At 36.1% G+C, this 23,981-nt stretch overlaps 2 protein-coding genes across 3 annotated transcripts; one reads left to right on the top strand and one right to left on the bottom strand.

Annotated features, from left to right (window-relative positions):
- Positions 1-1,546: 1,546 nt before the first annotated feature.
- Positions 1,547-11,202, top strand: LOC140886743 (DNA glycosylase/AP lyase ROS1-like). 2 transcript variants are annotated; one of them, XM_073293511.1, is made up of 22 exons: positions 1,547-1,777; positions 1,862-1,967; positions 2,590-3,174; positions 3,259-4,107; positions 4,190-4,615; positions 5,840-5,930; positions 6,017-6,726; positions 6,881-7,155; positions 7,263-7,342; positions 7,456-7,540; positions 7,628-7,719; positions 7,792-7,860; positions 7,957-7,993; positions 8,087-8,169; positions 9,023-9,457; positions 9,544-9,580; positions 9,722-9,779; positions 10,003-10,127; positions 10,233-10,298; positions 10,394-10,508; positions 10,597-10,635; positions 10,738-11,202. In XM_073293511.1, exons 1-22 carry the CDS (start codon positions 1,715-1,717, stop codon positions 10,836-10,838), a joined length of 4,527 nt encoding a protein of 1,508 aa, XP_073149612.1. In that variant the 5' UTR covers positions 1,547-1,714; the 3' UTR covers positions 10,839-11,202. The 2 variants fall into 2 exon arrangements, 1 of the variants encoding a protein (XP_073149612.1); XR_012151641.1 differs by lacking the exons at positions 9,544-9,580; positions 9,722-9,779; positions 10,394-10,508; positions 10,597-10,635; positions 10,738-11,202 and having other exon boundaries at positions 10,233-10,300.
- Positions 11,203-11,516: 314 nt separating this feature from the next.
- On the bottom strand, positions 11,517-12,683 carry LOC140893520 (putative phytosulfokines 6). The gene is made up of 3 exons (XM_073302608.1): positions 12,467-12,683; positions 12,138-12,214; positions 11,517-11,820 (listed from the first exon to the last, which is right to left on the bottom strand). The coding sequence occupies exons 1-3, from the start codon at positions 12,573-12,575 to the stop codon at positions 11,695-11,697; spliced, it is 312 nt and encodes a 103-aa protein (XP_073158709.1). The 5' UTR covers positions 12,576-12,683; the 3' UTR covers positions 11,517-11,694.
- Positions 12,684-23,981: the final 11,298 nt, after the last annotated feature.

Here is a 23,981-nt window from a genome sequence, read left to right as displayed (position 1 = left end):
CAAATGATATCATTAAACAAGGAGAATGTGGTGCATCTCATTTATTAACTGTTTTGTTGAATCACTCATTCATGACACTTGATGTTGTTACACCTATGATTGATGTTATAATTTACTATTTCACTCTATAATTTTTCCAGGCAAGAGACGGTTTCTCTCCATGGAAAGGGTCAGCCGTCGGTTTTGTGGTTTAAGTTTTCCTAACTCGACGTCACCGGCCATATATCTGTCAAAGCAAAGGAGAATCTTATGTAAATTGTTACAAGAAAATTTCCATGTTTCAAAAAATGCAACATGTTTTGAATTTTTTGCCTGGCGTCGTGTTTCTTGTTGCAAAATTTCTTGAATTTATGACGGAACAAACAAAGTGATTCCAACCAGAGCAATGTGGGCCGTCAAGAATCTGTTGATATATAGTAATGAATTAGTTGATTGTGGTCAATCTTTGTGGAAATTTTTTTGAAACATAAATTTATTTTATGTTAATTAATTTCCATATCATGATTACATTATTAATTAAATATTCAAAAATTTAGATTAAGATAAAAAAAATATTTAGTAATTTTAAAATTAGAAAAGTAGATAAAATAGGATAAACAATAACAGTAACTAATGAGCTATTGTTGGAGATAGCTAGGTTGAAGGCAGGTTAAAAGAAAAAGATTTGAAGATATATACTTATTTAAATTAATTAAAACTTCACCAAATGATTGAAAATTAGCTCATAAAAACTAAAATTTTAATTAAACAATAAGATGGTTGGATGTATATAATAATAAAAATAATAATGTTTTTCAAATATGATTTTTTAAATATGTTTTCTTTTAAACAATAAAACTTATAATTTTATTACAAATGAGATAAATCATCAATTACAAGATTAACTAACAAAAAGAAAAATTCTCTACCTCCCAAACAAGAGAGGGGAGAAAGAAAAAAAAAGCCATACTGTTTGACGTTCATCTAATAAATATTAATTTTATACTTGGATGACTCGTAATAATGATCTTGAATTCTTTAACTAAGACTCCAATATGACCTGTAATAATGATATTGAATTCTTTAGCTAAGACTTCAATATGACTTGTAATCTAGATTTCAATATAGCTAAAATCATCTTGTATCATCAAAAAAGAATCAGCTATATCATTCCACGATCCTACACCAATTCATATCTGATTGCTAAAAGTTCCGCACGGACCGACTAAGGTTTTGCAATCTGATTCCCAAAAGTTCCCTTCATGGTATATTATTAAAGATGTGTCCATCATAATAATTAATTTTGTAAATTCTTCAATTGTTATAACTATAATACCTTTCGTATTTTAATCAAATTAATTAAAAGAATATCGAATAAGTTACAAATAAACTTTTCAAAAAATAAAAAAACTACATGTACATAACACATATATCAGGATACCAATATATAATAAATAGAGTTTTTTTTTTGAAATTATAATAAATAGAGTTTTAATATATGTCAAGTAATCTTCTTCCCGTTTGAAAATTTTTTTTACCATATTTTAACCTACGCAAGACGCTGACCAAGTCAAACTAACTAGTCTCCCCGTCTCGTCCAACTCCCAAAACTTCATCACGAAAAATTTACCCAAATCTTCCGCAAGTTTTGCCAATCTTTTCTACATTTTTTTTTTCTGGGTACCTTTGGTACTCTACCAGTACTAATTCTACTTGTGGTCGCGCGGAGTTCGCAATGGCCGAGGAGTTGAAGGATGATGGTGACTGGGTGCCAGTGACTCCGGCGAAAACGGCGCAGGTATGATTTTGAAGTGAATTTTGGCTTGAATTACGTGTGGGTTTTGCACAAATCCCTTAAATTGTTTCATGATTCTGGAAACAGGAGTATTCCCCTGTTGATTCGGGGAAAGAGAGGGACAGAAGTGATCGCATACTCGGGCGTTTGAGTGCTGCTGATGCATGTTTTGCTAATGTTTCTGGGAATTCAGGTTGGAATGCTTCTTTGGGTTTGAATGGTGGCATGCCACCTACTGCATGAAGTCTGTGTTTGAAAATTTTTAGTATATATAATTTTTTTGCAAATTATATATATTTTTTGGTCAGAGACTATACCTTTTGCTTAACTTGGTAATTCATATTCTAGATTGGTGATAATTTCTGTCTCAAGTCTTATTATGAACTGTGATGCTGTACAATAGGGTAAAGCTGAAATCTTTTTGTAGAAAGTCCGCTACTACATGGAGAATATGGATTATTCGAGAGACGAAGATAAATGTTGGTGTTACAAGTTAGAATCATGGAAAATATTTGCTTAAGGTGTTACTGATTTTGTTGTGTGAGAGTGTTTGTGTTATTTTAATCAAGGGATTTTGATGCCTGAATAGGAGGAATATGTGCCATTAATTTATTTGCATTCTTTTTTACTGCTCTGTGAGTTTGACTTTTTGATTTCCATTTCTTTATGTGGTTTATGATGTTTAATAATCATGTTCTATTTCAATTATGTAATTCTCAAAGCTGATAAGGCTAAAAAATTAACGTTCTTTGAAATGCCGCATCTCATTTGATAGCTAGGAGCGTTTTTTGTGATCTTGTGATATTTTGGTGTAGACAAAGCTGAGTATGAAGAAGCCAGGAAGGTTGAAGCGCCTCTGGAAAGTATTAAGGGATCGTGGCTGAATGATGAACAGGCACATCACAATTTTGGGTCAGATTCTACAATTTCCAAAACTTCAGATACACCAGGGCATCCAAATTCCGAAAAGTTGGGCAGTTGTGGAGTTAGATTGAATAAAAAGAAGAGACCAAAAGTGAAAAAACACAGACCAAGAGTATTCGATGAAACCAAACCCAAAAAAATTCCGAAATCACAGACGGTTAATCCTTTGACACCCAAACAAAAAACTTCTAGGCGATCTATTCCTAGAACAAGTCCCCTTGAGGAGAAGAAGTGCATGAGAAAAGAAAATCCACCGGAAGTTTTTGATGGCACTAGAAAATCTTGCAGGCGAGAACTGGATTTTAATCATGAAATCCATGTCAATGATCAGCATGGGCATATTGATGGGGTGACCAATTCCAAATTCATGGAAACTTCATTTGCAAAAGATGAACACGATGAGCATGTTCAAATGGTAGATGGATTTCAAGGGTTGACAAATTTTCCAAATGCTTGCACTGAAACGTCGTTAAGAGGCAATATTTAAAACTACCATTTCCATAGTGATTTATATCCAAGTTAAGATTCTATCTACATTAATTTCTTCATTCTGTCCGCAGATTCTTTAGAAGATATCCTGAAGCTAGACTTGGAGGAGCAAGATTTCGACTTCTGCCCTGGAATCCAAGCAATCGTCCAGCGATATCAACTCAGAGAGAAGACCAGAAGCAATCCTTTATGCCAGGAAGATTTGAATTTTGAGGAAAAGATAAATGCACCAGAAGGAGCATCAAAGATGCACTGTGGTACCAGATTCAAGGTCTATAAAAGGATATTTCGACCCGACGAGTGTCTCAAGAACAGCAGAAAACTTGGACCAAACTTTCCAAGAATATTCAAGAAAAAAAGAATGAAAAGAGAAAGAGCAACTAAATTTCAAATGGAAATGGATCTATGCATTACGCATAAAGTAACTTCCACGAAAAGATCTAAATCCAATAAACCATTCAAGAAAATCATGAAAAGATGTCCGTCTACGACATTAGTTGATGGGATGCATCAGGAAAGGGCCATGGACAATGAATTGTCGACCAATTTCGTAATGAAAGAGGACTGTGCATGGTCGGCAAATATTAGAAAAAAGAGGTCTCAAACTCGTGGTGGAAAGAATAAAATTTGCTGCGGGGGGAAACCTCTAGAACCACAAGGATATACTTCTATTTTAACGTGGTCGGTCCAACATAAAAGGAAGCGTTCAAATATATATGCTCAAAGTCGTGTGTGTTTAGTTCCAACGGATTTTGAAGCTGCTCAAAGTCGTGTGTGTTTAGTACCAATGGATTTTCCTTCAAAAGCCGGTGTAAAAGAAAATGTTGAAGATCTTGTAGAGATTTCAATCAAGCAGATTGAGACTCCAATTTCAGTTGGCCAACATCTTGACCTGAAAAATATGTTTTTGAACCTAAATGGTTAGTACGAAAGATAATTTTTATTTTAACTTAGCATTTTTCTTACCACAAGCTATGTTTATTTGTTTGTTTATTCTTTCAGCGCATGAAATCCGAGGTATGACTGATTTTATTTGCCAGAGGTTTGAGAGCCTATGCATATCAGATGTCAATAACCAACTTGTGTTGTCGGACAAAAAATCCGGTGGTGCAATTTATAACCAACTTGTGTTGCGCAATCAAAAAACCGGTGGTGCAATTGATAAGCAACTTGTGTTGCGGGATCAAAAAGCCGGTGGTGCAATTTTTGCTTATGAAGGGAAATTTGATCTTTTAAGGAGACGGAAACTACTGCCAAAAGTTGATCTTGATGCTGAGACATTGAGGGTCTGGAAATTGCTGATGGAAACAGATGGGACTGAAGACACTGGAGAAGGAGAGGATGAGACTAAAAAGGATTGGGATAATCTGAGAGAAATGTTTCGTGGGCGAATGGAGTCATTTATTTCTTGCATGCATCATATACAAGGTATCATTGACCTCGTTATTACACCTTGTTGATAAAGCACAGAGAAAAAATCTAGCTGGTACTTATTTCCTTCTGTGTTATACTAAATAAGAATGTGATGTATCTGACGAAGACAGTGATTACTTGTTTTCTCTCACCTGAGAAATAGTTAATATTTTAGCTCTTAATTTTGGGGAAAAAAAACACTTGAATTAAACCATCACTTCATCATAATTTTTTTGAAGTTCACTTTATCATAAATTGTGTGCCACTTAAATATAAAATGATTATATCTCTTGTTTTGTTTATGTTGAAATTTTTATATTTTTGAATGACTTGACTATGTGATAAATGTTTTCTTCCCATTTTCTTTCAAACTGTTACCATCAAAGAATTCTTTAACACAATTAAAGGTACAATTAATAAACCGGGACCAAAATTATAAAAATTATTTTAGTTACTTCTGATGATGCCAGAGACTGTTAGTATTTTTAATCCTATGGTTTAGACTCAACAACATTTAGTATTTAAACTCAAAGTTAATATAATTTACAATTTTAGTTTTAACATATGCTCAATGTAAACCTGTTCAGATAGAATTAGATTAATGGATTCTGATTTTATTGGTTTGATCAATTAAAGAGGCACACAAATAGTTTAGAAAAAAAACATGAAGCATTAACTTGCAATATATGAAATCTATCAAAGTTTAACCTTTTCAAATTAGTTTCTACTGCCAAAGAAAAATTAAATGCTTATAAGGTTACATTTCCAAGTACCACTTTGTAGATTCATTTCTTTTATGATCCATCTATCTTTGAAGATATTCCGAAATGTGGTGAAATTTGTTATCCTGGTATGTTGACCATTAAAGGTGGCCAGTCATCTCAAAATAAAAATTAAACCAATAACTCAGTCGGCTAGACCAGTTAGAAATAAAAGTTACCATCCATATTTGCATAATTATGAACACAACATTCTATACATTGAAAAATGACCTGGGAAATTGAGAGCTCGGTTTCACTTTATATATAAAAAAAGAGCAAGGATGGGGATGAGACTTATATCTGCATTTAACACTCAGAAGTGGTCCCCATGATTGTAGATATCTGTGAAAGAATGTTCTAGAATTTTAAAAGACAATTGATCAGGATGAAGAATAGAATGGAAATTGAGAGCTCAGTGGATGTTGTTATACCTATGATTGATGTTGTTATAATATTATTTTACTGTATATCGTTTCAGGGGACAGACGATTCTCTCCATGGAAAGGGTCAGTTGTCGACTCGGTGATTGGAGTTTTCCTAACTCAAAACGTCAGCGACCATCTTTCGAGGTAAAGGAGAATTTTATATAAATATTTGCAAGAAAATATCCATGTATTAAGAAAAGCAACCTTTTTGAAAAATTGTTGTTTCACAGTTCTGCTTTTATGTCTCTTGCCGCAAAATTTCCTCCATCTATGACTAAACGGAGCAATTCGAACAAGAATAATGTGGGTCATCAAGAATCTGTTGACATTGATGCGCCTCGTGATCAATCTACTCACGAGAATAATGAGGAACCATGCTTATGTTCAACCAAGCAAGATATGAGACAAATTTGCTCTTGTGCCAAAACTACCTCTTCTCAACTACGTACCAGTAAGAACTTTGCGGTACTGAAGGAGGTTCTACATGGGGAGGAAACTATGTCGCACCAGCAAATTAACAATCAGGAAGAGGATAAAATCTCATGTGATGAGAGCATAATTGATACGAAATCTGGAGATGCGTGTGCAGGTTCCATTTCTTGTAAAAGTCGAGATACCATTTCTAGACCTTGTACCGGTGAGAATTCTGCATTTTTCAATCACGAGGAGATAGCTGATGTGAAATACGGAGACACAGCTCCGGTTATTCCAGATTCGTCTGCACATAAAAGTTCAACCACCATTGCCAGACCCTGTTCCAGTGAAAATGCCTATATATTTAGACAGGATTTATTGGTTGAAGAAGATACATTTCTCCAGCAATATTACAGGCATGAAGATAATAAGACATCGTGTGATGAAAGCGTAGCTAATTTGAAGTTTCGAACTTCACAGAGTGATACTAGTGCTTCGAAACCAGACGACATATCTGATTTGGATGGTAATACTGCGAGTTGTTTGACTGATAAAAACAGAAGTATTTAGAAATTTGAAGCTTCACAAAGCAATACTTGTTCTTTAAGATCAGACAATAGTCAATACACCCAATTTGGATTTAAATAGCTGTTTGACTAGATCTCAAAATCTTGTGGCAGATCTTGGAAACATAAACATCAACGGTCTACCCAATGTCGGCAAGAACCGCGAATCTGCAGGAGGAAGAAACAAACGTGTAGTGAAGGAGAAGCAAGAAAGCCCAATTAAGTGGGATGACTTGAGGGAACAATATTCTCGTGGCAAATCAAAAGATCCAGTGAATGATAACATTGATTCTGCCGACTGGGAAGCGGTCAGACAAGCATCAGTTGAAGAGGTTGCTAAAGTAATCATGAACCGGGGGATGAACAACATTCTTGCTGGTAGAATCAAGGTCACATATAATTTCAAATTCAAATCATGAAAATGTGTGATTTCGGGGAAACAAAAGAATTAAGCTTTATCTCTGTTTAAAAACTTCTCTTTTATTTGTATCTGCAGGATTTCCTTGATCGAATGATTGAAGATCATGGAGCTATCGATCTGGAGTGGCTAAGAGATGTTCCACCTGATAAAGCAAAGCAAGATCCATAAGCAGTTTAACAATGTTTTTTTATCATTGCAATCGTGCGATGATATCATTATTGTTTATCTTAGCTGAATTTATGGCGCACTTGTTTTCATTTTTGTTCAGGGATTACTTGTTGAGCATACCTGGACTTGGCTTGAAGAGTACTGAGTGCGTGAGACTCTTGACGCTTCGTCACCATGCCTTCCCGGTAAGATTTTATTGAGGATTGGATTAATTTTTCGGTTAATCAATTCAAGTATGACTTCCTCATAAATGGGCTTCGCTGTTGCACAAGGTTGATACCAACGTTGGACGGATTTTGGTGCGTCTTGGATGGGTCCCTCTTCTTCCACTTCCAGAGGATGTTCAGATACATCTTTTAAACAAGTGAGTGTTATTGAATTACATTCCTTACCCTTGTTTTTATTGTAAATGATTTTGATGGCCGATTCTCTACAGTTACCCTTTAGTGGATACCATCCAGAAGTACATCTGGCCACGTTTGTGCAAAATTTCTAATCAAACACTGTAAGTGAAAGGAAGTTAACTTCTTTCGTATCTAAGCAGCCCACATATTGTTTGAGTTTTTTGTGCATTTCCTAAATCAATTGGTGCATTCAATAGGTATGAATGTCATTACCAGATGATCACCTTTGGAAAGGTTGGATTTTTTATTTTCTATGTTTATACATTAATCTCTATTGCTTGTGTATGGTAAACTGTGATAATGAGAACATGATCTTGAATGTTACAGGTGTTTTGTACAAAGAGACAGCCCAATTGCAATGCATGTCCAATGAGAGGACAATGCAGGCATTTTGCAAGTGCATATGCTAGGTTAGTGGCAGATTAGCTGCTCGGGTTATGCTAACATGCTTATTTTAGATTAAGGTTTACATTTAATCTGTCATGGGTGATGTTATTTAAAATGTAATTGGATTATTTTTGTTGAGCCAACTAAGAGTGTGTTTGGGTATGTTAGTTGCATCAACTAGCGTCTTGCCCGAAAAGATCAAAATCAAAGTTTCTACTTGGATAGGGTCTCATGTAGATTTTGAGAATGTTTTGATCTCGGATTTATTAAGAGATTGGGCTTTTGCATTTTGTTGAGAGGGATAGGATCAAGAAAGCTTTTTGGTCGATGGTGATGTCCGCATATTGTACATCATAATTTTATCGTAATTAATATAATGTTTCTTACATAAAAAAAGAGTGTGTTTGGGTAGATAAGCCAATTTGAAAATTGCTTTTGAAGTGAACACTGATGTTCGATTTGACCTTTTAAAATTTTGAAAGCACTTAAGTTGAAATCAAGAAGCCTGAAAATGTAGCTCTTACTCTTTGCTTTTTTACTGTCATAGCAAATTAAAAACTATATACCTTTTTATTTTAAAAAAATGTTTTGAATTTGTTTGCTTAATGAAGTGTTTTATTTGTTTATGTAAACAAACTCACCCTTGGTAATTAGAAATTTTTGAACATTTTTGTGGAAGTAAATGATGTGTTAGTTCCGTTTAGAAGGACCAGTGTTGAAGGAAAAAGTATAAAAAAATGTGGCAAAATGATCATCATAGGTTTGCAAAGACTTGATACTCATCCAGTACAGTATGCCTAACGCCCTCTTTGGAAGTAATTAGTAACATGTAGAAAACATAATTTATATGTGCGGGTTTGTGTAAATTCAATGCAGTGCCAGGCTACGCCTTCCAGGAGTGCAGGGAGGGAGTAATGAGTCTGAGCCTCAAGTTAAATCTAGTCAAAATGCTATGGATATAGATCCGCCTCTGTTGGTTCATTGTGACGATGATGTCTCGAGAGTAGGGGACATATGCTTGAATTCGGAACCGATTGTAGAATTCCCCCCATCACCTGAACCTGCAGCTAGAGAAATGGCAGAGCGGGACATCGAAGATTTTGGATATGAATCTGAAGACGAGATCCCCCCGTTTCAACTCAATCAAGAAGAGTTCTCTAAGAACCTGCAGGATTTTATTGAGAAAACAAATTTGTTAAATGGAGAAGCTACTACCACTTCGAAAGAGCTGGTTGTCTTGAGCCCTGAAGCTGCATCAATTCCCATGCCCAAGCTAAAGTTCGTGGGCCGGTTAAGGACAGTACACCAAGTGTAAGTGCAGTAGCGTGTTTTGGACAAAAATTTAATACCTGCAATACAATTTTGGTTTTTACGTGTCGTGTTTTTGTTTATTGCAGCTATGAAATTCCAGATTCCCACCCTCTTTTGGCAGGGGTTAGCCTCTTGTTTTTGTTCTTATTGACTTGCATACATTTCAGCATTGTGTTAAATCCAAAATTTTTTTTGGAAGGGTGTTAAATCCATTTTAAACGCATCAAAATATTTGTTTCTGAGTTTTCATATGCTCTGTAACAGTTTGAAAAACGAGAACCTGACGATCCATGCCCATATCTTCTTGCAATATGGACAAACGGTAATGAAGATCTAGTGCTCTTGATGTAGTATAAACGAAGTCTTTTTAAGACCTTGTACACCAATAAAGGATCTCTAGTTTCTCGTAACTTGGAATTGATGTTAGTTGGCAAAACTATATTTTAATGTGTTATTATTTTCTTTCTAAATCTGAAGAATATGATATCTTCTATTTCCTGCAAATCCTGATAACTTGTGTTATTCTTCTACATAAAAAACTGCAGAGTGTTCCCAACCTCCAAAAAGTACATGCAGTTGTCGGGAGTCGATGACATGTGATGTTTGTGCATGCTGTTTGAGAGATGAGGTTCAGACACAAAATGACGAGTCAATTCAAGGGACAATGCTGGTATGTGAAAAATTTCAACTTTGGTTACGTGCTGTAATTGTTTCACTAACAGCTTTCAAATGAAATGATTCACCTGAAAATCGACACATTAACTATCACAAGCAGATACCATGCCGGACAGCAAATAGGGGGTCCTTTCCTCTAAATGGGACATATTTTCAGGTCAACGAGGTAAAAGAAGATTGTGTTTCACCATTCTATGATGAAACATTTTTTGCTGCGGAAATCGGGTACCTCAGGCAACACTGCTCTTGTATTTGTTTCAGGTTTTTGCAGATCATGAATCTAGCCATCGGCCAATATCTGTTCCAAGAAAATGGATTTGGAGGTTAAGGAGAAGGTCATTGTATTGTGGAACATCCACAACATCAATATTTAGAGGTAAAGAAGACAAATTTGTTTTCCATGCCAGGTTGAGTGACTAGTGAAACTGAGTTTTACTTCTGATCCATGTAATTCCCTTTGCTAGGCATGACAACAGATGAGATACAATATTGTTTCTGGAGAGGTAACAATCATATCTAAGTCTCTTTAACTTTGTGCTTGGCGCTCTACCGCTGGGTTGTAAGTTTGGTTACCGCTACTAATGAGTCATTGGAACCGCCGGCAGGTTTTATCTGTGTAAGAGCAACTGACAGGGTGACTCGGGCACCAAGACCACTTGGAACGAGGTTTCATGTCTGCAAAACAAGGGTTTTAGGCGACGAGTAACAAATTTTTGAAGCGTTCTCTAACACAATTCGTAACTTCTGCGCAGTAACACCTATTTCTATACCAGTGAACAACACAAGGCAGGGGGATCGCATAGGAAAGTTGTAGAAAAGCAGTGCCTTTATCTTGGATGATTTTTTTTTTGTTAATATTCTCAACTAGCATTGAAAACAGAGGAATGTATAGTTTTACTTCGGATATCAAGATTTTTTTTTAAAAAAATATTGTTATACATAGGCCATGGGCATTTTCAGCTCGTGTGAGTAATTAGGTAGTTTTAAGTTTAGATTGGAAATCTTTCACTCCCATTGTATAAAAGAATTCAGCTCTTTCAATAGTCAATACAATTGGAATCTTTTTATTAGGTGTGGGCACTCTGACTATCTTTTGAGTTGGATTTCAAAATCACAAGAGAAAATAAAAATATATCTGATTTTTTATGACGTAATAACTAATATGTATTTCATTACGACCGTGTCATTACATTTTACATGAATTATAGCAATCTTAATATGTTTATTTTTGAGTGGGCATTAACTGGAAAGTCTATGCTAGCCTGAGGACCGTGCCCCATGCCATTCACCTTACTAAAATAGTCATAGTAATATGTGAAATAAAAATGTTATAATAATAACACAATCAACTAACTGTATATGTACTTTTATAATAAGTGGTGTATCTATACATTACAACTAATATATTTATAAACTTTGATTTTGCTACTATATATACTTTTTAATATATGGCACAACTCAGTAATAACCATTGGTTCAATAAAAATTATTATTACAACTTTCTTACACCGAACCTTATTCATTTAAAATTACTAACCAAAAAAAAAAAATTTATTTTGATTTTAAGGTGTACGTTGCTGAGTGTAGATGTAGTCAAGATGCGCCTCAAGCATATCCCTTCTCCTTAAACAATCTTCTTCATCCAATCCTCCTTCACACGAGCTGTTTTCTTCAAGACCAATCAATTTCTGCAACATGTAAGGAAGCAAATTAAAGAGCAAAATCAACAAACATTTATGGCTAATTACATTCACTAATCCTATGAAAAAAATTATCTAATAACTTTTCGTGCTCTAAAATCTTGAACGCATACACCCACCCTTGTCTGTACGAGATTTTAGGTGTTACGTACACGTATTCAAAATTTATAAACAATGGGAGTTAATAGATGAGTTTTTTCCACATAGTTTTAAGTGATCTCGAGACTTCACAGGAATAATATATGCAATTTTTTTACACTGCGGGGTAAAAGGAGCCTGAGAAGGGAAAGGTGAGGATAGATTACATTAAAAGAGTCGAAGCCTTTCATTTTTGTGACAGATTCTTGGCTCTCGATGTTGTTCATCTTCACATCCACTTCTCCTGTACAAGAGACACATTTTTCTGTCATTTTTATATGCGAATATATATTCTGAGAGGAAACTAATGAACCTAATTAAGCTAGAATCCAAAGTGAACCCATGAATATTTTAAACGAGAAAGAAGGTATTACGGGAGAAATTAAACTTTTTAGATTTGTAGCAAAAAAATGTTCAAAATTTTAGAAGATTATACATAGCCTCTACTGGCTCTTGCTATAGGCATGTAAATAAATTGTAGAACAATATATTTTACCTGGTTTGGGTGCCATTAATTCTCTTGCAGAATACTTGGGGATGGTGGCAGAGGAAAGGAGGAGTAAAACAAGAGCAATATTATTCATCATATGAAAATGTGGATTCATGGCTTAATTCTTGGTTGTATTCTAGGGAGTTATTATTAGCTACCTCCAATAAATTAGGCTGTTGGTGGAAGTTAATTGTAAAGTGAAAGGGCGTGTGAAGGGGAGAAATGGTTCTTGTTGGGAGTTGAGGTGTTAGAATTGCACATACGCCTACTATAAATACATGCAAGCTAGCAGGAGTTGGGAGTTAGGTTCATTATTTATATTCTATATATAGTATATGTTATCAAAATTATCACGAACAACCTCAGTACGCAATCAATGATCAACACGATCAACCACAATGAGCCAAGAGTTTAACTCTTTATCTTTAAGACAAAATTTGCCCCGCCTAGGTGCTAACGGGATTATGCAAAATGTCTCCCAAGATAGAACGCTGACAACTTTGAGTAGCAACACTGCAAACTCAAAGAACTTCGAACAGAAGTGCTTTAAGAAACTCAGACTCGAGTATGAGATATGAGAATGCGAAGAGTGAATTGGAATGAACGCAGGGGGTCCCTATTTATAGATGTTGGAATGCTGCTTCGATGAGTTGCATCATTTCAGACGCACTGGTTTAGTCGAAATGGTGCACTGGTTCAGGCGAAGGGGCGCACTGATTCAGGCCGAAAAGATGCACTGATTCAGAATGGACCCAACTCTTCAGACAACATATTTAATTTTATTTATTTATTTTCGAAAATAATTGCCAAAAAATTAAATATGTATCAAAGAGCCAGCCCACGCCCACGGCCGTGCCGACCGGACTGCAGCGGCGGCGCGCGCGCGCGTGTGGATAATGGTTCGAACCTAGACTAGACTAGATCTGCTTCCCATAACAAACATGGGTACCCCTTGGGGCCCCAACCCATTGTCTAAACTTTGACATTATATAGTGTCATTTATTGCCACATTTTATCAATGTGGGACAATGAGCATAAAGCCTCATTCACCATCTCATTTACCATCCATTTTTCCAACACTTGTCCAAACAAATTTTCCAACAATCCCCCACATGAATGTGATTTATGCGAATATGCATGCATATGCTAAAACAGAGTTTCTTGCGAAAAATTATTGCATGGGGAGAGGTAGCTTGCGGCTTTGAACCTTCCTTAGTGAAATACTATCGGATTTACTAGGCTGCCTAGTGAACGTGATGTCTTGAACTATTCAGTCGTTGATGTAAACCAAGACAACAGTATTCACACAATAAATTTTCTCACACTTTATTTGTTCTCATGATTTTGTCCATTTTGGCCCTGGACAACATCTTGGATTCTTAAGTGTTTCATTGAAGCGGCCCGTCTTCACACTTAAATAGGTGACCTCCTATTATATGAGTATCCTGCCATACCCTATTTCTTAAAGAAATATAGGAATCATTAAAAGTTTAAAACTTAACCTCACTACTTGCACAGGTTGCACTTTTATCCTAGGAATGAGAATAGAACGAAGTTCTAAGTGCAAGCGAACATTCATAACTTGATTTTCCCATTGAACCAAGATCTTGGGATCTCCAATCTACAAGGTTGGGTTTCCGCTATGAATATTTTTTAATTTTGTAGGTTTTAATCTCATTTCTCTTGATAAGCAGTGTAGTGACCCTGCATGGTATCACCTACTAACTGGCAACTAATAGCATGCATTAAACTTAATACAGCAAAATAACTTAACAGAGTAAAACGTGCGGAAATATAACCATAAATTATATATCAGCTTAGTATACAAGTGTCAAGCTTATTCATCTGTAGTGATACAACCATATCGAAATACTTAAAAGTAAACATTATACAGCTATATCGAATCCTGCTGTATAATTAACTCCTCAAGGCCTGCTCCCTAACCCTGCCTTGAACCACCATCTCCGTCCATCCTGCGACCTGCCCCATGAAATAGGGTGTCCAAGATAATAACTAGGATGTGAGCGCTAACGCCCAGTACATAAACATGACTAAACATATGTATATAGTGCATGCAACATGATGATTGGTAAAGAGTCATCTGAAAATTCATGCTCAGTACCGGCGCCACATGAGTGCTGCCACCGCACGGATCAACCTCTGGGTGCAACCACACTCGTCAAGTACACCAGAGTAGACAGACATAAATGCCCCCGCCGTCGAGGTACTCTCAGTGACAAACTATCGAATATAGAGCTGAGCGGCTCTATAGTCAGGTATAACAAGGTATAGGCTCAACGTGTATATGCACATGACATATGAATATAGAAAGCGGTAATCATATATCATGCCATATAATAATGCCAAATAAATGCAACATATAAACATGTATACTCGCTGGCAATCTCAGTCAATGTGTACGTACCTCTAGGCTAGTCCAAGTATAGTAGGATCCTAGGTTTCAAGCCTATATTCAAAAGTTCACCGTATCACTACATAAATTCTATAAGCCTTAATTAACCTAATAAGTACTCCCAAAACTTAAATATATTCCCGGACCATACCTTCGTCCGTAGATAGCCCTTTGAAGTCGCTAGTCCCGGATGACTATAACCACTCTTTGGTTATTCCAGAACCTCTATTATAATCGATAGGGCCCTCAAGTGTATAACTCACACTATATAACTGAAGAAAGAAACTCGGGAATTCATAATTCAAATGAAATCAGACAAGCCCTATTTATAGGCAAAATTCCCGGCCAGGATCGGAACCACCGATCTTGGGATCGGAGCTTCCGATCCAACTCACGCCTTGCATGCATGACACGCCGGGATCGGAACGTCCGATCCAATGATTGAAGCTTCCGATCTCGCCTCCGATCAACACTTGTCAAAACTCGTGGCTGAGTCATCGGGTAAAGCTGGCAGCCGAAGATCGGAACGTCCATTCCAGGATCGGAGCTTCCGATCTCGGTGCTTCCGCTGAGCTTCCGAAGTGGCTGGGATCGGAGCTTCCGATCCGGCCCAAAGTCAAAAGCCCAAATTCTCTTCCGAAGTCCAATAACACTCCGAAATTGATTAATTACCAACCCTTAATCATGTTTATCATATTATTATCTTAAAATAGAATCTGGGTTACTACATTCTCCTCACCTTTAGATATTTCGTCCGCGAAATAACATCTAAAGACAATTCAAGATAACAATATGAAATATCAAACCACGTTTTATTACAACAACTGTAATTACAACTACATGGTAATCAAAAATACAAAGAAAACAACTCAGGATATTCTGCTTGTATATCTCAGTTTCCCAAGTTGCTTCTTCAACGACTCGGCCCTGCCACTGTACCATCACAAGTGATATAGTCTTGTTCCGAAGAACTTTCTCCTTTCTGTCTAAGATACGGATTAGTCGTTCAACAAAAGACAGATCTGGCTCTAGCTGAATATCAGTAGACTGAATCACATGAGATTCATCAGCTATATACTGTCGAAGTAACGACACATGAAAAATATTATGTATACTGGTAAGATTTGGTGGTAAAGCCAAACGATATGCAACATCTCCGATCTTCTCCAGTATCTGAAAAGGTCCAATAAAACGAGGAGACAACTTGCCTTTCACGCCGAATCTCATCACCTTCCTGAAAGGTGATACTCGTAGAAACACATATTCACCAGGCTCAAACTGAAGTGGCCTGCGACGAATATTAGCATAACTGGCTTGTCTATCTTGAGCAACTTTGATTCTATGCTTGATCAAATCTACCTTGTCTACAATCTGCTGCACCAATTCAGGACCCTCGACTTGTCGTTCCCCGACTTCATCCCAGAATAACGGAGTACGACACCATCAACCGTACAATGCCTCGAAAGGTGCCATATCAATACTACGATGATAACTGTTATTGTAGGCAAATTCGATCAAAGGTAATTGATCCTGCCAAGATAAGCCAAAGTCCATGACAGAAGAACGTAGCATATCCTCCAATGTACGAATCGTCCGCTCTGACTGCCCATCAGTCTCCGGATGATATGCAGTGCTCAAACTCAAAGTGGTACCCAACGCCTGCTGAAAACTACCCCAAAAACGTGAGGTAAATCGCGGGTCTCTATCACTGACTATGCTCACTGAAATACCATGCAATCGCACTATCTTCTGAACATATAAGCGTGCCATGCGATCATAAGAATACTCCCGGTTGTAAGGAATAAAGTGTGCTGATTTCATCAAACGGTCAACAACGACCCATATAGCATCACACTGACGTGAAGTCATAGGTAAGTGGGTGACAAAATCCATAGTCACGTGCTCCCACTTCCATTCGGGAATCTCAAGATTCTGCAGTAATCCACATGGTCGTCGATGTTCAGCCTTGACCTGTTGACAAACCAAACATCTCGAAACAAATTGATACACACTCCTCTTCATCCCTTTCCACCAGAATCTAGTTCGCAAGTCCTTATACATTTTCATGCTTCCAGGATGAACTGATTATCGACTCCTGTGAGCTTGAGATAGAATATCGTTCCTGAGCTCCACAACATTAGGTACAACCACTCGATTAGATAAGCACAATAAACCATCTGCTTGAAAATGAAATCCAGATGTATTAACTCCATTGGCTAAACGTGCCAAACGCTGAGTCTTAACATCAGATATCTGAGCATCTCTGATCCGAGAATACAATGCTGGCTCAGACAAAATAGTATACAATCGAATCCCATTTCTCCCTTTCTTGTGCTTGAGCATAAAACTCAATGAACAGCACTCTTGAATCATATGAAATACTTCACTAGTCTGAAGTGCAGAAAGTCTCACCTGCCGACTCAAGGCATCAGCAGTAAGATTAACAGAACCTGGATGATATTTGATTTCACAATCATAATCCTTCAGAAGATCCATCCAGCGTCTCTGTCGCATATTCAACTCCGCCTGAGTGAATAAATACTTCAAACTCTTGTGATCCGTGAATATCTCAAATTTTTCTCTATAAAGATAGTGCCTCCAGATCTTGAGTGCAAATAGAATGGCGGCTAACTCGAGATCATGTACTGGATAATTACTCTCATGCGTCTTCAACTGTCGAGAAGCATAGGCAATAACATGTCCATGCTGTGTCAGAACACATCCTAACCCCTGACCAGAGGCATCAGTATAGACAACATAACCTCCTGATCCAGAGGTTCACCTTGCATATTGCTGTTAAGATACAGGTTCACCTCGATTTTTGTATAAATGTAAACTTAAATTCACAGGTGATCTTAACGGCGTAACATCATACGCGTTGAATTTCCTAAGTACTTTCTCAATATAATGAGATTGTGTTAGGATAATTCCTTCAGGCGTTTTTACAATCTTAATTCCTAATATAACGTCTGTTTTTCCCATATCTTTCATATCAAAATGTCTTGTCAACATTTTCTTAGTTTTCATGATGATATCATGATTACTACCCATTTTGAGCATGTCGTCTACATAAAGACAGACAATTACATACGAGTCAGGTGTGCCTTTTATATAAACACATTTATCACACTCGTTAATCTTGAATCCATTTGACATCATTGTTTTGTCAAATTTTTCATGCCATTGTTTAGGAGCTTGTTTTAGTCCATACAACGACTTAACGAGTCAGCACACTTTCTTTTCTTGATCGGGAGCAATGAATCCTTCAGGTTGTGCCATATATATTTCTTCCTCTAACTCACCATTTAAAAAGGCCGTTTTTACATCCATTTGATGAATTTCGAGATTATTTAAAGCAGCAATTGCTATAAGTACTCGAATAGACGTTATTCTTGTAACAGGTGAATATGTGTCGAAGAAATCCAATCCTTCTTTTTGTCTAAATCCTTTGGCCACTAACCTTGCTTTGTATTTTTCCACCGTTTCATCAGCTTTGTATTTCCTTTTTAAGATCCATTTGCATCCTAAAGGTTTGCTTTCCGGTGGGAGATCTACTAACTCCCAAGTATGATTTTGCATGATGGAATCTATTTCGCTTTTTATGGCCTTTTTCCAAAGTGGAGCATCAGGACTGGATAGTGCTTCACTTAAAGTCCTTGGATCATTTTCTATAGCATAAATAAGAAAATCAGGACCAAATGTTTTAGCTATCTTAGCTCTTTTGCTACGCCTTGGTTCTTCGTTTTCATGAGTTTCCTCATTTGTGGATTCATGACCTCTTTTAATAGAGCTCTTTTCTTTTCCTTCCTTACAAGGAAAGATGTTTTCAAAAAATGCAGCATTCCTTGATTCAATAATAGTATTTTCATGTATATCAGGAATCACTGACTTGTGCACTAGGAATCTATATGCACTACTATTGTTTGCATATCCAATAAATATGCAATCCACAGTCTTAGGTCAAATCTTCACTTGTTTTGGCTTTGGTATTTCTACTTTCGCAAAACACCCCCACACTTTCAAGTATTTGTATGAGGGTTTATGTCCTTTCCACAATTCGTGAGGAGTTTCATTCTTCTTTTTATGTGAAATTTTGTTAAGAATATGATTTGCCGAAAGTATTGCTTCCCCCACAAGTTTTGGGGTAGTCCAGAACTTATTAGCATGACATTCATCATTTCTTTCAGTGTACGGTTTTTTTTTTCGCAACACCATTAGATTGTGGTGAATAAGGAGCAGTTGTTTGATGAATAATGCCAGATTCATTGCAAAATTCTTCAAACGGAGCAACATATTCATCTCCTCTATCACTACGAATTTTCTTGATTCGTTTGCCTAATTGATTTTCAACTTCATTCTTATAGGTCTTAAATGCTTCAAGAGCTTCATCTTTGCTTCTTAAAAGAAACACATAACAGAATCTTGTGCAATCATCTATGAATGTAATAAAGTACTTTTTCCCACCTCTAGTTTTTACAAACTTTAAATCACAAACATCACTGTGAATTAGTTCTAGAGGTATTGTACTTCTTTCCACTGTGTGAAAAGGTACTTTAGTTAATTTAGTTTCAACACATACTTCACATTTGTATGCCATAAATTAGAACATTCAACCAAGTAATTCAAAGCATTAACTTTATTACTTTCAAGTTCACGAAGTATAGTCATTACATTCATCTTGAACAGTCCCTTTTTTATATATCCTTTTACTAGGAACTGTCCATTTTTCATGATTACAACTTTTCCAGCTTCAAAAACTATTCTAAATCCGGCCTTAACCAGCCTAGAACCGGATACAAGATTCTTCCTTATGTCCAGAACATGAAGGACATCAATAAGAGTAAGCTCTTTTCCCGAAGTCATCTTGATCACCACTTTGCCTAAGCCAATGATCTTAGAAGTCGCATTGTTACCCATATAGAGCTCTCTTCCACTTATAGGAGTATATTTTGAGAATAACTCCTTGTCAGCACAGACATGTCCCGTCGCTCCGGTGTCGATAAACCATTCTTTAGGATGATCAACCATGTTAGCCTCGAAGACTACTGCTGACAGATCTATCTCGGACAAGTCAATAGACACAGATTTGTGTTGGACAACATTTACTCGACTGTGATTGTCCTTCTTAGGTAAGCGACAATCATTGGCTTTATGGTTCGACTTTCTACAGTTCCAGCAGATTCTTTTCCATTTCTTGTTCTTCCCTTGCTTCACATCTTTTCCAAAATGCTTTCTTTTCTTCATAGTGTTTGGCTCCACCAAATTTGTCTTCGCTTCCATCGGTATCTTACCAGCTTTGTTCTCCGACTTACGATTGTCTTCCTCAATTCGCAGCCTTACTATCAAGTCCTCGAGTCCCATTTCCTTGCGTTTATGGTTCAAATAATTCTTGAAGTCTTTCCATAAAGGAGGAAGCTTCTCGATTATAGCAGCAACTTGGAAGGATTCACTGATCATCATCCCTTCAGCCATTATATCATGGAGGATGATTTGGAACTCTTGCACTTGGCTAATCACCGTCTTGGTATCAACAATTTTGAACTCAAGAAAATTTCCGACTACAAATTTCTTTGTGCCAGCATCCTCGATCTTATACTTTTTCTCCAAGGATTCCCTCAGTTCCTTAGCAGTCTTGGTTGCAGAGTATACGCTGTACATCGTATTATCCAACCCATTCAGTATATAGTTCCGGCACAAGAAGTCGCTGTGAGACCATGCATCGAAAGCAGACCTTGCTTGTGTGTCAGCATTTGGTGCCGGAACAACAACCACTTCCTTCAAAAACCTCGCCAGATGAAGTGTCATGAGGTAAAACAACATCTTTTTTTGCCATGTTTTGAAGTCAGTACCGGAGAACTTCTCAGGTTTCTCGGCATGTGCATTAGAAGCGACAGGGGCCGTGACAACCGGTGTAACAGGTGGTGGCGGCGTAACAGGGGGCGGTGGTGGGGGCGTAACAAAAGGCGGCGTGACACTGGCAGATGGATCAGTAGCCATCGTACGAAATTTTGTCTTAAACTTGTTATCAAAATTATCACGAACAACCTCAGTACGCAATCGATGATCAACACGATCAACTACAGCGAGCCAAGAGTTCAACTCTTTATCTTTAAGACAAAATTTGCCCCGCCTAGGTGCTAATGAGATTGTGTAAAATGTCTCCCAAGATAGAACGCTGACAACTTTGAGTAGCAACACTGCAAACTCAAAGAACTTCGAACAGAAGTGCTTTAAGAAACTCAGACTCGAGTATGAGATATGAGAATACGAAGAGTGAATTGGCGAATTGGAATGAACGCAGGGGGTCCCTATTTATAGATGTTGGAATGCTTCTTCGATGAGTTGCATCATTTCAGAACCAGTCGAAATGGTGCACTGGTTCAGGCCGAAGAGATGCACTGATTCAGAATGGACCCAACTCTTCAGACATCATATTTAATTTTATTTATTTATTTTCGAAAATAATTGCCAAAAAATTAAATATGTATCAAAGAGCCAGCCCACGCCCGTGCCGAGCCGGCCGGTCGGACGGCGGCGCGCGTGTGGCTAATGGTTCGAACTTAGCCTAGACTAGGTCCGCTCCCCTTAACAAACATGGGTACCCCTTGGGGTCCCAACCCATTGTCTAAACTTTGACATTATATAGTGCCATTTATTGCCACATTTTATCAATGTGAGACAATGAGCATAAAGCCTCATTTACCATCTCATTTACCATCCATTTTTCCAACACTTGTCCAAACAAATTTTTCAAGAGTATAATAGTATATACATAAGTTGTTTTACATATATAATAGATATGTGTGTGGTTATAATTAAAGAGCTCTTGATAATGATTAGGAGATGAGAAGATGAGAAGATCGATACACTAAGTTGATATCATTTGGATTTTAATAGAACAATTGATCAGAATAATGCTTTAAATTATCTCAGTGAAATAAAGATCTGACATCGAATATTGTTGATACTAATTATTCGTTATATAATCATGATTACGGGACATTATCGACATGTCAGGTATCGTGTCAGCATTCCAAAGATTGAAAAGTGTAAAAAGAAATAAGTTATCATACCTAATTTAACTAATTATATTCATGTCAATTCACAGGTAAATTAAGGAAAGGGAAGGTTGGCCACATTTATAATTTCAATGAAACAAATTTGATTGATCGATCACGCGTAGGAACCATAAAATACCTACAATCAAGATATTTATTTTTTTGTAATGTCACAAACACATGAGATATAATTATTTTCCACCTAACAGATGATGAAAAGTTGTGGTTGCAGTACTCCTATCTACATGTTCTTGCAATATGATTCATATGAAGAAAGCATGGTGACAAAAAATATCAATTTTAAAACAATTCGAGCACAATTTTAAACGAACGCTCCTAAAAGTTAAAATTATGGAAAGTTTTCGTGATCAATGACAAAAAAAAAAAAAAAAAAATCAAAACTAGGTTTCATAAATCGGTCAATATAAGCACTTGGTCTCCCGTCGATATAAATTTTCTTAGTGCAATAAATTGATTTTTTTTTTCATTTAGTTTAATTTTCGCTAAGTACTGATATAACGTCTGATCTTACTTATATGTAGATTGAGACTGAAAAGCTCGACGATAGTCGGACTAACATGCGGAAAACGAACAAGTTATTGAATTAAGGTAAAATTTTGACCAATTAGATTAGCATAAGCATATCTATTGACCAATTTGTATGACCATTTTTTTCTCCACTAGAAATTATACAATTAAGGTAACACATACTCTCCCGTCTCACTCATTTATGCTACATTTTTTTTATTCATCACAAATATATAATCTAGTTTTCATATTTAATATTATCTTTCTTACTCTTTTATCAATTTACCCGTATTAAATTAATATCATTAACTACTTGTATAATTATTTTATTCTATTAAAATCTTTATTAAATAATTGTAAAATGAGAAATAGTTTTTTAAAATTTACTTTCTCAAACACTTCCTTAATCTATATGAAAACACACACTTGTTTATATTAGTGGGATGAAGAGAGTATATTTTTTCAAACCTTCCTCACACAGACACAAAAATATATATAATTAATTGATGGGAAAAATTAGGAAAAGGGCCCTAAAAATAAAATAACCAGAATCTATTCGTATTCCCTATGCTCATGTGTTACGCCACCCACTATTATGCATCTGGTGAGATGGGAAACAAAAGCTTTAATTTGCTTTTGTCGTTGTCAATGTACGTAAATGGTCCAGCTAAGGCCAAAAATCTATGCTCACTTTATTAAAGTCAACCTTTTGGACATTTTTTATCCCTTCAAAATTAAATATTAAATTTAATCATCCCCATCTTTTGTGAACGTGATTACAAGCTAGAAAAAAAATAAAATCACAAACAAATTAGTCACTTGGATTTTGTTTGGATAAAAACTTATAAAATATATTTTTAAAAAAATTAAAATTTTTTATAATGATTTTTAAATTTGTTTTAAAAATATGTGGTTAGACAACTATCATATAAAAATATTTGTACAGTTAAAAAATAATATATTTTGATTTCCAGCATGCCTTCATTTCTAAAAAAACAAAAAACACATCTTAGTTGTTCTTTAAAAAACTATATTGGGAGAACGCTTATTTTAAAAATATTTTTCAAAATTATTTTATTAAAATCTTATCAAAACACATATTTTAAATATTTTTCATTTATAAAACACTAAAAATGTTTTTAAAATCTATATAAAAACAAAACCTTAAATTCATCACAATTAAGGACCTAACTCCTAAGTACTCTCCAAATTAAACCAAATCAATTAGTTTAACACATTGTTAAAAAAATTTGAATGGCTCGAAGCACTTGAAAGGGCCAACATATACGAGATATTGGTTCCCACATGCAAGCAACATATAATATATAGTGGCAACTCCACCCAATCCATGGTGGAGAGATTTCCCTCTCTTTTTGCAGGATTTGTTCTCATGATAGTACCATTTAATTTGACACCTAAGAATAAGAGAATCCATGTAAATTAGACTATTCATTAGATTTTGTACTATATAAGTCAAAAAACCCATTATTCTTGTGTGTGTGTATATATGTCTGCTAGTTTC

The sequence above is a fragment of the Henckelia pumila genome, chromosome 3 (genome assembly GCF_033568475.1).
Source record: "Henckelia pumila isolate YLH828 chromosome 3, ASM3356847v2, whole genome shotgun sequence".
NCBI classification, from domain to species: domain Eukaryota; kingdom Viridiplantae; phylum Streptophyta; class Magnoliopsida; order Lamiales; family Gesneriaceae; genus Henckelia; species Henckelia pumila.
This window is presented reverse-complemented; position numbering and strand designations above follow the sequence as displayed.

What these genes read in the sequence shown, in the direction of transcription:
- LOC140886743 (XM_073293511.1), top strand. Translation starts at nt 1,715, where the DNA reads ATGGCCGAGGAGTTGAAGGATGATGGTGACTGGGTGCCAGTGACTCCG. An exon ending in TTGCATGCATCATATACAAG is followed by an intron (nt 4,616 to 5,839) that starts GTATCATTGACC and finishes ATATCGTTTCAG; the next exon opens with GGGACAGACGATTCTCTCCA. An exon ending in AAAATTTCTAATCAAACACT is followed by an intron (nt 7,861 to 7,956) that starts GTAAGTGAAAGG and finishes TGCATTCAATAG; the next exon opens with GTATGAATGTCATTACCAGA.
- LOC140893520 (XM_073302608.1), bottom strand. Translation starts at nt 12,575, where the DNA reads ATGAATCCACATTTTCATATGATGAATAATATTGCTCTTGTTTTACTC. An exon ending in ATTAATGGCACCCAAACCAG is followed by an intron (nt 12,215 to 12,466) that starts GTAAAATATATT and finishes TCTCTTGTACAG; the next exon opens with GAGAAGTGGATGTGAAGATG. An exon ending in AAGGCTTCGACTCTTTTAAT is followed by an intron (nt 11,821 to 12,137) that starts GTAATCTATCCT and finishes TACATGTTGCAG; the next exon opens with AAATTGATTGGTCTTGAAGA.